This window comes from Mobula birostris, chromosome 14 (genome assembly GCF_030028105.1).
Source record: "Mobula birostris isolate sMobBir1 chromosome 14, sMobBir1.hap1, whole genome shotgun sequence".
Lineage (NCBI taxonomy): Eukaryota > Metazoa > Chordata > Chondrichthyes > Myliobatiformes > Myliobatidae > Mobula > Mobula birostris.
Genome location: NC_092383.1, coordinates 36,280,155 through 36,293,821, shown reverse-complemented (window position 1 = coordinate 36,293,821; position 13,667 = coordinate 36,280,155). Strand labels below are relative to the sequence as shown.

General features: G+C 44.5%; 1 protein-coding gene across 5 annotated transcripts in view; it reads right to left on the bottom strand.

Moving 5' to 3' along the window:
* The window catches only part of lrrk1 (leucine-rich repeat kinase 1), a 209,902-nt gene that overhangs the window by 117,631 nt on the left and 78,604 nt on the right, over positions 1-13,667 (bottom strand). For all 5 annotated transcript variants that reach the window (XM_072278376.1, XM_072278373.1, XM_072278375.1 and 2 more), the window contains 3 exons: positions 6,497-6,634; positions 5,315-5,427; positions 1,590-1,660 (listed from right to left, as the gene is read on the bottom strand). In XM_072278376.1, the coding sequence (XP_072134477.1) occupies positions 1,590-1,660; positions 5,315-5,427; positions 6,497-6,634 (322 nt within the window). The remainder of the gene's footprint in view (positions 1-1,589; positions 1,661-5,314; positions 5,428-6,496; positions 6,635-13,667) is intronic.

Here is a 13,667-nt window from a genome sequence, read left to right as displayed (position 1 = left end):
ACTTATTAAGAACCTACATATCTACTCAAGTCTTAACAACATTCAAAAACTCTCCCTCCCCTTTGAAGAGGGCTCCAGACTCATAATCCTCAAGAGCATGTATAAAAAGATCACTTTATCCCTGTCTTGAATGAGTGAACCTTCCCTTTGAACAGTCATCCTTAGTTCCATGCTCTCCCACATGAAGGAACTTCCTCTCCTCCTCTCCTCAGTCCATCAATCACCTTGGACTCCCTTCTAATCCTCCCCTTCTCCTCTCTATACTGGCCATTACCCCTCTTCGCTCTCAGTCCTGATGCAGGGTAATGCTCAAAACAGACAATCCCTTTCCTGCACAGATGCTGTGTGACCTACTGAGGTCCTCTGGGAGATCATGTTTTGCTCGGCATCTGAAGACTCTTGTATCTCAAACTTGTTCATTGATACTATTTACAGAAAGAAACCTGCCAGCTTTATGCCATCCAGTCTACTTGTGACTTCAGTCCCACATCAAGATGGTTGACTCTTAACAACTCTGAGAGGTGACCTTAAATGCCACCCTATCACATTCACTGGCTACCATGAACTGTAGGGAGTGGCCATCAACACCTGTCCGAGGGTAGGTAACAGCGAGTGATAAATAGCAGCCTTGCCAGCAGAATGCCATCAGGATGAGAAGAGAACAATGTATTTGAGAGCTTTATGGAAGGGGGAGTTGCATATTTGGCAACAGATGTTTAATGGAAAGGGTGTTAGGTCTGATCTAGGATTTACATGGACAAGTAAGACGGCTTGTCCTGTAATGAATGCCTAAGCCTTGGTGATACAGACTCTGAGTGAATAGACTCAAGGAGCCACCTCAGTGTTCGGAAGCTCACAAAGGTAGACAATTATCAACTGCAAACCGTTTGTGAACCAGGACATGGTGGGCAAATTCCTCAGTGTGGCGAACACTCAAGGTACTTGGGAAAGTCTGGAGCAGGCGGACTGGAGGCGAGAGTAGGAGGAACGCAAAGACACAAGCAACCGTCGACGTTGGAATCTGTAGCGACAAACAGGGCGGCGTGATGGTGTAGCGGTTAGCGTAACTGCATTACACCGACAGAGAGACCGGGGGGTTCAGCTCTGCCACAGTCTGTAAGGAGTTTGTGCTGCTGGAGAAACTCTATCGGTGTGGGGAGGAAAGGAACTGTTGGCAATTCTGGTCAAAACCTTGCATCAGGACAGGGATCAGAAGGAATGAGAATGCTGGATATTCAGCACACAATTATTTAGGTTCCTGTCCATGAAAAGCTGGCGGTCTACCAGGATGATTCAGAGTGAACTGTGAGACAAAGAAAGGCAAGGACGGAGAGTGAAGAGTGGCTTGAAGGACTTGATCAGTATGATGCCTAAAGGGGAAAATAAACATCAACCCTTTATCTTGGGAGAGAAGGCAGGTTTCTCTGTTTATGAGGGGGATCAGAACATTCTCCAGTCAATTACAGACTGGCTTGGTATCACTAATTTAATTGCTACACGCGAGCACTGAAAGAAACAGCAGGTAGGGGCAGATCAGCTGTGTGTGTTGCACGACCTGTCGCCACGTCTGCCTCACACGGATCCCTTACCCGAGTCCGAACTTCTCTTCAGTCGCATTGTAAAAAAATTGACTTTCCTTGTCCTGGAGGAATCTTCTCCCCTGCAAATGGGAACAAATGGGCAGCTTGCAGTCACAGTTCACAGCTGTGGGAATCAATGGCGTTACTCTTACCCCCACGGAGTGTAACTGGCCGCTGGCTCCTACTAACCAAGGACTCCTGTCCTGTGTCCCTCACACACCACCCCTGCCCCTCCCCCAAACCCCTCCCCTGCCCCTCCCCCCATGTCCCCTGCCCCTTCCCGCCGCCCACATGCCCCCCCGCCTCCCCACACCCCTCCCCCCACACTCATTCTCACTGCTCCTCGCCACCACTCCCAACAGCTACTATTTCCCCCTTGCCTTGCCCCTATCCCTGCTGCCCTTTCACCCTCAGAGTTGGGTGACAGTGAACAGGCTCAGGCCCTGGTCCCACAATCCCAGGAAAAGGCATTGAGGATGTTACCGTGATTAAACACTATACCACTAGGGCAAATCAGAACCCTGGTTGACTGCAGAGGTTTGCACACTGATGGGGATTGGGGAGCTACCTTCAGATGGGGAGACACGATGACTCCAAGACCAGCAAGAGCCATCAGGAAGGCAAAGTGTCAGTCTGCACAGAAACTTCAGAGACACCTTTGTGACACCAGGCTTATGTGGAACATGTGGCAAGGTATTCAAACTATAAATGATTACGTCCTGTCAATGACAGCAACGCCTCCCAACCTGATAGGCTGAGTGCCTCCTGTACACAATTTGAAGCACTGAATGAAATGACATCGAGGAAAGCCCCCTCTTCCCCTGAGGAGCAGGTACCTTCTCTGGCCGTAGCAGGGTTGAGCAGATTTCTGGCCAGGTTACGCCCACAAAAAGCTGCAGGGCCTGACAATGTACCTGGTCAGGTGCTGAGGGAGTGTGTGGCCCAGCTAAAGGGGTCTGAATGGATATCTTTAATATCTCTTTGAAACAGTCCACTGCCCCCGCAGGCTTCAAGGCATCCACCGCTTTTCAGGTGCCCAAGAGAGCAAAGGTTAACTGGCCTACGGTTATCGCCCTGTGGCACTGACTTTAACAATCATGAAGTGCTTTGAGCGGCTGGTAGTGGATCATATAAAATCCCACCTTCCAGCTACATTGGAACCTTCTCAGTTTGCCTCCCACTCAATCCAATAGTCTCGGTCCTCCACTCCAGCCTGCCTCACCTAGAAAACAATGCCGCATATGCCAGAAGATTTAACACGATTATCTCTCAGAGGCTGGCGGGTAAACTGTCCTTCTTGGGATCAACACCCCTCTGTGTAACTAGGTCTTAGACTTGTTGAGAGAAAGACCCCCGTCGAGTTGGCAGCAAAATCTCAAGCCCCATCATGCTGTGCACTGGTGCACTCCCCCACCCCCCTGGGGTTGTATGCTCGGTCTGCTGTTGTTCACACTGCTGACTCGCAACTGCACCGCCAGATGGAGCTCAAAAAGCATCGTGAAGTTTGCTCACGATGCAGCTCGGTGATGTGGTTGATGATACTACAGCGGCTGACCTCATCAGCGACAATGAGGAGCTGGCACACAGAGACAGAGGTAGAGACGCTTGTCAAATGGTGCGAGAACAACGACCTGAGTCTCAACGTGGCCAAGACAAAAGAGATGACTGTGGACTTCTGGAAGGCACAGGTCAGCCACTCTCCATTGCACACCAATGGCTCTGCCGCGAAGAGCACAAAGTCCCTTGGTGTGCACATAACAGACGATCTAACCTGGACCCACAACACCTCCTCACAAGTCAACAAGGCACAGCAGCGTTTATACTTTCTGAGGAGACTGAGGTGTGCAAGGCTCACCACCCTTCTAACAACTTTCTACGGGAGCACCATTGAGAATGTCCTGTCTGGCTGCATCATTGGTTGTACACATGTACAGTCAAGATGACAATAAACTTGAACTTCAACTCCCACCAATGTTCTTCTCCTTCTTCTTAAGTCCCATCACCCCCACTGGGACAGAGGCTGCCGGCAGTAGCTTGCCTGGGTCCCCTGTCCTAGGCCAGTTTTTCACGTTGCCTCCAGAAGTGGCCCATCTTCTTGATGTCTCCTTCCTCTCCCAGGGATGAGGTCCCTGGAGTTTCTGCTGGCGTTTCTGTAGCTCTGGGTTTTTACGGGATGGGGTTGCTAGCTCCATGCCCAACCCCTCTCTTTTCACAGCCGGGCTTGGGACCGTCCAGGGCGGAGCTCCACCAACGTCAGAGACAGTTCTAATAGATCTTCTGCTGATAGCCAGGCATTGAAATACCATTAAAGTTGCTATGATGATAGAGGAGACAAAAGACTGCAGAACCAAGAACAACAAACAACCTGCAGGAAGAGCTCAGCGGTCCAACAGCCCCAGACACCACTTGATCCCGAGGTCTTCCAACAGATTGCTTGTTGCTACGATGACACACTGAAATGATTAAAACATTAAAGCAGAGCAAAATTTAAATAAAACCTCCCCTCCCCCCCATTCTCCAAATCTGTAGTTTGTGAATCCCTGTTCAGTTTCAGACTGGCTAGTGTTGGTGGAACTCTGGGGAGTCCCAGCACAATTGGTTACCAGACTGCAGCACCAAATCCACTGACACCTGGAATGGTGTATCCCAGAAAGACACCAGGTCCACCTTTGGAACTGTCTGCCACAGCCAGCGGGATCCAACAAACGCCCCATTGCCATGCAATGGGCACATTATGGAGACGCCTGTTGTACATGGGCATAATTTTCCAGTGAATTACTGGCAACCCTCAGCACCAAATTCTCCTGACCTACTCCAGAAGGAAAATGAGCAAGGCAAGCGCTAAACACACAAGGCACAGAAGGTACTGTTTATAGGAGTGAGGGAATGTATGGCTGGTTGGACTCATGAGTAACATAGAAGCCACACACACTGAGGTTTGTGACTTTAGTTCGTTCCGCAGTTCCAGTGCCTGGACAGATTCAGAGCTCTTGCATGCCCAGCTGACTGCCCCAGCAGCAGAATGGAGTCTGCAGTGTTATCTCTGGGGGTGGGCTCTGATGGGAATGTGTGGAGAAACCAAAGGCTGGTACCACTCGTTGGGCTGAAAGGCCCGTTTCTGTATTGTATGTCTCAACAAATCTGTAATGGCCTCATCTATTCAATAGAACTGGAGGCAAAGAAAGAGAACCCTTAAAGGGGTGAACTTTTCCCCAAATACTCACTCCACCGGCAACCCCAGCTCATCTTTCTTGCCAAGATCTGGAGTGGTTCAATGCCTTTTACCACACTGGTGCTCCTCCCCTTCCCTTTGGTCTTCTGTCCTCTTTTATCAGATTCCCCCTTCTCCAGCCCCTTATCTCTTTCACCCATCCACTTCTCAGCTCTCTATTTCACCCCTCCCCGTCTCCTGGTTTTACCAATCACCTACAACCTTGTACTTTGTCCTCTCCTCCCCCCACTTTCTTACTCTGACTTCTCATCTTTCTTTCCAGTCCTTATGAAGGGTCTTGGCCGGAAACAACAACTGTTTAACTTTTTTTCCGTAGATGCTGCCTGGCCTGCCGAGTTCTTCCAGCATTTTGTTTGTGTTACCTTTTACCACTGACAGCTGCACCTGTCAGCTACTTCAATTGACCCGAGTCTCCTGGAATCTCAGCCCCACCACTTGTTGAGTGCATTATCAAGGAGAAAACAGGACAGGTATCGCACTGTCACAAATACAGAGTACTTACTTTCCAAACTGATTTCGAGAGAGATCCAGCGACTTGATATTGTGGCATTGCCATCTGTCTACTGGGGGAAGAGACTGCAACTGATTGCCAGAGAGCTTCAGGGAATTCAGGGCCTGGTGTAAGTTACAACAGAGTTTAGAGATTATTTTTCTGCAAGTTCATAGCACAAACTAACACCAAAATATTCACTAACTTTGAACAGCAACGCAACAGAGCACAGTTTGAAGGTGAGTAAAGGGCCCAAGGAGCTGAAGGAGATAGCTTACCAGAAGAAGCTGGTAACATGGTGCTCACAATGAGGAGATATCAGCAGTGCAAGTGAGGACTATGCTGGAGTGCCATCTACTGTTCCGGCAGGAGTATTGCAATGGTGAGAGTCCTAAACCAAGATCTGGAGTGGTTTAGGACTGGTGTGAAGGTGTAATACAACAGGCCACTGTTCTCCAAGGCTCTGCATGCACAAGGAAACACTAGGTGTACAGCAGCAGTGGGCTTTCCACAGTAATTCTCCATTTTCCTCCCTCTGACTTTTTCAGGGAAGCTTACAGAACACTCCCCAGACATTTGCGGCTTTCAATTAGATCTTGGCTGACCTCTCTTTAGGGTTCATTCGAATGCATTCGCTTCACATTCCTCGGTACCCATACATTACAAAAACCTTTAAGTTGAGGTGGTAAAAGCCTCTAGTTTGATGCTCAGCAACTGAAGCATTTTCAAGGGAGGCTGGATTAGGGATAGGGCAGAGTTTCAAGATTCCACTATTTTGTGCCCGGAGAGCTAATTCTGGATTTTCCTCCTGGGTAGCTTGAATCTGATTTCATGCGCATACAACCAATCCTCATGACTTCTAACTCCAAACTGCAGTAGTGTATCCTATTAGCCCACTTCAGTGCCTCTGATGGCTAAATAGAAGGCAGTGCTCCAGCTGGATATCCACTAAGCTTTTGTTCAATCTTCTAACATGATAACTTCCTTCTCACATCTACACAATGCACTGACATCTGTGGAGTTTTACATACTTCCACACCATCAATGTAAGTGGCCTTTTGTTAAAAGTTATGGTCCCATTTGGAGAAAGCCCATGGACATCCAATGTGTGAACTTTTGCATCCATTTGGGCTCTGCATTGAATGACTGAAACAGAGCTTTTATATGCAAAAGAAAAACAATCTGGAGAAATACCTGAAGCTCAAAGATGTTCGATGGCAATTCCTTCAGTAAATTGTCAGAAAAGTCTGCTTCCTTCAGATAATTTTTCCAGAAGACACAAAGACTGTTTGGGAGGGATTCCAATGAATTTCTGGAAACATTACAAAATTTCTGGAAGAAAAGAATTTGCATTTTAGCTGTACGTTAATTATCTCCTGAACTGTTGAGAAGTAAGAGGTGAAATGTAAATTTTCTTTACAGAGAGATTCAGGACTGTGTAAGGATACACAATCGTGAGCCAAGGAAGTAGAGAAATTAAAAACAAAAGAGAAAATGCTGCAAATAATCATCAGATCTTCTGTAAAAATATGTAATAATATATGCAAGACTATGCTTCATTTTATTAATACAGTTATGCCATTAGGTATTTTATTTTCTGCAGATTTTCTCAAAATGCAATGTGTTCCTTTAATTACATTGTACAAGTGAGTATTACATTTCTTTTGACATTTAAAATAATAATTCAGTTGATTAAGTTAGGCTTATTGTAATAGCCAACAGGATTCATCTTACTAATATTTTGTCCAGTAAGATGCCCTGGAACATTCTAGAGAGATTGGGGTAGCTATTTTCTGGAGAGAGTGCAGAAGTTTTGGCAGAAGGCGACAAAAGAAGGAAAATAGGAAGACAACAAACACAGCAGAAGAACATGAACTCATTTGGAAGGACAGATATGGCTCCCGGAAAATCCTCATGCAGACAATGGTCTCATGGAGAATGTACAGATAACTTCTAATTAGCTAGTTATCGCACGACCTTGGAGAAAGTTCGATGCCTTGTCCTTGGGAGTTGCATTGGATATATATCTACGTTTTGCTTGGACTGTATTTTCAGGCAGAATTGTTCAGTACTGTGAGAAAGCGAAGTGAAGCAAACTAGATTGATTATGCAACAATAAGCCCCAACAATCATGTGCCTACTACAGACTAATATACGTGCAATGGGTCCTTTTCTTTAATTTGTTTGTTATAGTTTAAATTATGTTGTCAATACAAATTTTAATCTAAGTTTATATTGATGTGAGTTAAATTATTGCTTCCTGGTGAACAGTAAATTTGCGTGGGTGGTCAGAGTTCAAACAACTAACAGTCCTACTTTCCATTTGCGTTTTATGTTTTGTGTTTACCTGAATCATATTTACCCTAGATATGTTTATTTATTGGTAATGATCTTTTCATTGTTATTTCTCCTACATTGTTGCTGTTAATTTGCATTCACAATACTAACCAACTCATTACGAGTCTATGGTGAGAGGGTGACATATAGAAAGAGAAAGAAACTGAATGCCAAAGAAGTACAGAAGGTTGTAAAATGATTCATGTGATCATCAGCTTTATAAATTGAGGATGATTTATGCATTAGAGAGCTTTGCTCATGTTAGATACTCATTTGAGAAACTGGATGTCCACCTTGCAAATAAAAAGATTGAGAAGATAGGACCAGTGGATCATTACAACACAGAAAGCCCTCCAGAATATCCTGTAAAAGCTACATTTTTACAGGGCCATTTCAGATTCCCCTATTCCATCGTCCTTCCCTATAGCCAGGCAGCCTTCCCCTTCAATTACTCATCTTATTCCTTTTTGCAGTCTGTGACTGAATGTTCTTCCACAAACCCTTCACCAATACACTTCTGTCACAACTTGAGGAAGTTACTCTCATATTACCTGCAGTTCTCTTAGCCGTTACTTTAAAATTTATTTTCCTTGGTTTGGAACTCTTCTGAGCAGTGGGAAGAGCATGGCATAATTCACTTTGTCTAGTCATAGAAACAGAGTGCCAGAGCAGAAACATTCCTGTTTACTCTTCTCCCAGCGCCCTCTGTTCTAAAGAAAACACCTTCTGAAATTCCTCATTTTCAGCTGCATTGGCCTCAACTCACAAATCTCTAGCAAGTTCATATTAATAAAGAAAATAAAAGCAATTATTAATAGTGCTCCCAACAATCACTTCTAGAATATGCCCTTTCAGTTTACTGACCTGTACTTCCTATGGGTTAATGAACTAACATTAGCAATTTTCCAGGTCTCTGGAATCATATCCGATGAGGATTTAATGTTTATGAGCGGTAGTTCTGAGATTGTAACCCTTTGTTCACTTAGCAACTTAGGATACATCCTAATTAGACCAGAAAACTTTAGCCTATTGAATACCATTTGGAAAACCAAGCACCCCCACCCCCCAACCAGCCCACCTACACACACAATTTTGTCAATACTTATGCTCACTATTATCTCCTGCCTCTATTTATTCATCATGATTTTGACTCTTTCAGTTCCTCCAATTGCTCCTGTACAGATTTTCTGTCTCAGCCTTAGCTGGCCCCACCCTCCCTTGTACAAAGAAGAATTCTGAATTCTGTATTTCCTTGCAACATAGAAGGAAGCCATTTCAGCTCATTGAGCTTATTCTGGCTCACGGGACTATCCCACCGGCCCACAAGCAGGACACAAGAAAATGGGAGCAGGGCTAGGCCACTCCAGGCTGCCTCAACATTCAATACGATAATGGTTGATCTATGCTGGCCTCAAGTCCCTTCCCATTGCTCCTCAATCTTTCAAATACTCTGCTATCTCTAAATTCACTGTCACATGGCATCACTTAGCTGAATCACAGAGGAGGAGACATTTATGACACCAAAGTGTGTCATTTAGCCAACTGCATCAGTGGCTGTTGCTTCCATTTTCCAGCTCCATGCCCACGGCCTTGTACGTTTGTGGTTTCTGTGAGCTCATACAATGTGGTGAGGGTTTCTGCACGTTGACTGTCTATTCCATTGGGGGCAGTCTTTCGTTGAGTCTATTGTTTTTCTTCTATTTACTGTGATTGCCCGCCAAAAAAATGAATCTCAGGGTTGTATATGCTGACATATGTACTTTAATAATAAATTTACTTTGGACATGGAACTTGTGAAACACCCCTTCATTCACAGAGGTCCAGATCCTCCACTAGTCTTTGGGTAAGAATATGTTTTTTTCATCGCTATTCCAGCTGTTCCACCATTGAACTTCAATTGATTCCGAATGTCGTCATTGCTTAAAGAATTGGATTTGTCCCATTCCTTCCGTCCCTAACCCTTGTTACTTCATAAAACTCAATCAATTCTCCTCTCAGCCTCCTTGCTCCAAAAGTAACAACTCCAGCCTTCAAACTCTCTCCTGGTAGCAATAAAACTTCAGCCCTAACAAAAAGCTCATTTGCATCCTCTCCAATGCCTTCCTGTGGTATAGTGATCAGATTTGCATCTCCCTCATCAACATTCAGAAAGGAGTACTAATTAGATAGTGAGATACACTATCTACCCTTTGTCTTTCCAGTGGTTACCTACTGCCTCTGTGCCTGCAAGGGATAACACTGTGAGGTGACCACTTCCTGGAACACAACACAGTCCTGTGGTGACAGTGCTGCAGAGCCAGCTATTGCTTAAAATGCAAAAGCAAGATTCTGAGTTCTCTCCGTATTTGACACTCTATGCCTTGTGTTTCTTCAGGACGCAAGATGCGTTTCAGTTTTTCCACAAGATGTGTCTTCATTAGGGCAATGGAACCTGTAACACCGTTTACTAGAATAAGAACTGAGGATCTACTCTGGCACCCTCCTCCTTCCTGCTCAGTCCTGAAGAAGAGTCTTGACCCGAAACGTCGACTGCTTATTCATTTCCATAGATGCTGCCTGGCCTGCTGAGTTCCTCCAGCATCGTGTGTGCATTGCTCTGGATTTCCGGCGTCTGCAGACTTTCTCGTGTTGAGGATCTAATAACTCTCTCAAATCAACAACAGCTTTGTTGATTTTTTACTTTAATTGTTATTTTGTTGTTAAGTAACTTTATTTAGATTTATTTTGAACACCTGCTACTCCACTGTACCCATGCTGCTTAAATGAAGCATTCACAATCTCGTCTTTTTTATCTGCAGCTTTAAACCATGCCCAAAATCCCCAGGGAGATACCCAGCTTCTGAAGACAGTAAATCACCATTAGTATAATAAGTAATAATTAACAGAATCAGTAATAATTAACACAGTGAGTTAGTGGCCAGGCAGAAGATGAGTAACCAGTGGACAGATTTAAGGAAAATACCAAAGGGGTGAGAGATGACTTGAGGAGAAACTCTTCCACACTGAAAGTTATGATGTGGAAAGTACCAGCTGAACAGAAGCACGTTCAGTAATAATTTCCAAATGTGAATACCTAACTAACACACACACACACAAAACGTTGGAGGAACTCAGCAGGTGAGGCAGCATCTATGGAAATGAATTAACCTTTGACATTTCGGGCCGAGACCCTTCATCAAGTCTGGAAAGGAAGGGGGAAGATGCCACAATAGAGGGAGGGAAAGTAGAAAAAGCTAGAAGGTGATAGGTGAAGCCAGGTGGGCTGCAAGCAAAGGTCAAGGGCTGGAGAGGAAGGAATCTGATAAGAGGGGAGAGTGGACCATAGGAGAAAGGGAAGGAGGAAGGGACCTGGGTGGAAGTGATAGGTAGGTGAGAAGAGGTTTAAGAGGCCAGAGAGGGGAATAGAAGAAGAGGGGAGAGCAAGGGAAAACATTTTTTACCAGAGGGAAAAATTGATCAGGTTGGATGTTCATCAGACGGAATATGAGGTGCTGGTCCTCCTCCCTGAGGGTGGTCTCATCTTAGTGCAAGAGGTGGCCATGGACCAACATATTGGAATGGGAATGGGAATTAAAATGTTTGGCCACTGGGAAGTTCCGCTTTTATCACCTTCCAGCTAGCCCCCTTTCCCTCCCCCCCACCTTCTAATTCTGGCATCTTCCCCTCCCTTTTCAGTCCTGAAAAGGGTATCGGCCCCAGACATCGACTATCTATTCATTTCCATAGATGCTATCTGACCTGCTGAGTTCCTCCAGCATTTTGTACGTGTTGCTTTGGATTTCCAGTGTCTGCAGACTTTCTCGTGTTCATGGGTAAATATTAAATATTTGAGTAGGAATGCAGCATGCAGTCATAGATTTGACACAGCCTTGATGAACTGAATTTGCTCTGTGATTCCACATTGTCAAACCAATTCCCTGTATTATCAAACAGACAACATCCTCTACCATGAGGTCAGAGTCATACAGTGCGAGAAGAGGCCTTTCGGCCTGCCAAGTCCATACCAGCCTTCAAACACCCACTGATGTCCACCTCTCTGCCTGTAAGGAGTTTCTACGTTCTCCCTGTGACTGGTTTTCAGAAAGAACCATCCAGTTTAGTCCCAAATCCTTCCCTCCCTAACCCACAAGTTAGTACATCTAATTGCCTTTTGAAAGTACCCAAGGGATCAAACTCCACCTGATTTACAGCTAGCATCTTCCAGCTTTAACCTCATCTCCCCTCTCAGTCTGTTGCTAATAAATCTATAACTCACGGTAATCAATTTTCTTGTTAAAGGAAGTTATTTATCATTAGTTCAAATGTGGACAATTTAGTTAAGGCTGTTATACGGTTTCTTTGCTCTGCAGGGAGTAATCCCAGCCTCTCGAGATATCTGTGGTCTCTCACCTCTGGTATCGTCATGATTAGCTTCCTCCACACTTTCCAAAGATAGAGGCATTTTTGATGAAGTCGGTGCAAGCTAATGCTTAACTAATATGTTGTAACAGGGTTTTACAGAGTCCTTTGCTTCCATAAGAGACTATTTACAATCCCAAATACATTCTTTAACTCCTTTATCTCTTTGCCTGTGTCCAAACATTTTCAGAGGATGTGCCACTACCAAAGCTTAAACTTCATCTGCCCCCATATCACTGGTCTTACTGTGTTCCTGACCTTCCTTCTCCACTCATTATCAAGCATAAGGTTTCACGGTATTCAGATGCACATGATAAAATTAGCCTAATTCAGCATGATTTCCTTAAGGGGAAATCCTGCCTGACAAATCTGTGGGAATTCTTTAAGGAAATAGCAGGCAGGATAGACACAGGTGAGTCAGTGGATGCTTACTTGATTTTCAGAAGCCTGTTGCCAAGATGCTGCATAGGTAGCTGCTAAGCAAAATAAGAACTCATAGTGCTACAGGAAAGATACTAGCATGGACAGAGGATTGGCTAACTGGTAAAAGGCAAAGGGTGGGAATAAAGAGGGCCTCTTCTGGTTGGCAGTCGATGTCTAGTGGTGTTCTGGAGGGGTCAGTGTCGGTCTACTATTTTTCATGTTATATGCAAGTGCTGACAGAATTATTAGCTTTGTGACCACGCCTGCAAATGATACAAAGATAGGTGGAGGAGCAGGTAGTGTTGAGGAAGCAGGGAGTCTGCAGAAGGACTCAGACAGATCAGCAGAATGAGCAAAGAAGTGGCAGGTGGAATAGAGTGTTGGGAAGTGTGTGGTCTTGCATTTTTGAGAAGGAATAAAGTCGTAGACTATTTTCTAAACACGGAGCAAATTCAGAATTCAGAAATACAAATCGACTTGGGAGTCCACGTGAAGAATTCCCTAATGGTTAACCTGCAGGTTGGTAGGAAGGATGGCAAATGCAACATTAACATTCATTTTAAAAGGTCTAGAATAGAAAGGCAAGGATGTAATGCTGAAGCCTAGATAGAGCAGATGTGGAGAAGATGTTTCTAGTAGTGGGTGGGTGACTATAGGACCAGAGGGCACAGCCTTAGAACGGAAGGACATAACCTTAGAAAAGAGATGAGGTGAAATTTCAAAAAGGAAATTTAAATAAATAAATAAGAGTGTGTGTGTGTATATATGTATGTGTGTGTGTCTGTCTATATACACACACACACACACACACATAATTCAGCCTTGTATTTAAATGGTACCTTTTATTCATGACCTTAGTATAACCCAAAGGACTTTATAGCAATTAAATACTTTCAAAGTGTCATTTCTAGGTAATGTAGTGTAACAATGAAATAATCAATCATAGAGTTGTAGAGTCATACAGGATGGAAACATGCCTTTTGGCCCATTAATCCTGTACTGACCAGTAAGTGCCCATTAAGGCCATTAAGGCATAGGAGCAGAATTAGGCCATTTGGCCCATCAAGTGTGTTCTGCCATTCCATCATGGATGATTTATTTTCCTTCTCAACCCTGTTCTTCTGCCTTTACCCTGTAACCTTTGACACCTTGACTAGTCAAGAACCTATCAACATTCACATTAAATATACCCAATGCTCGTGGTAAT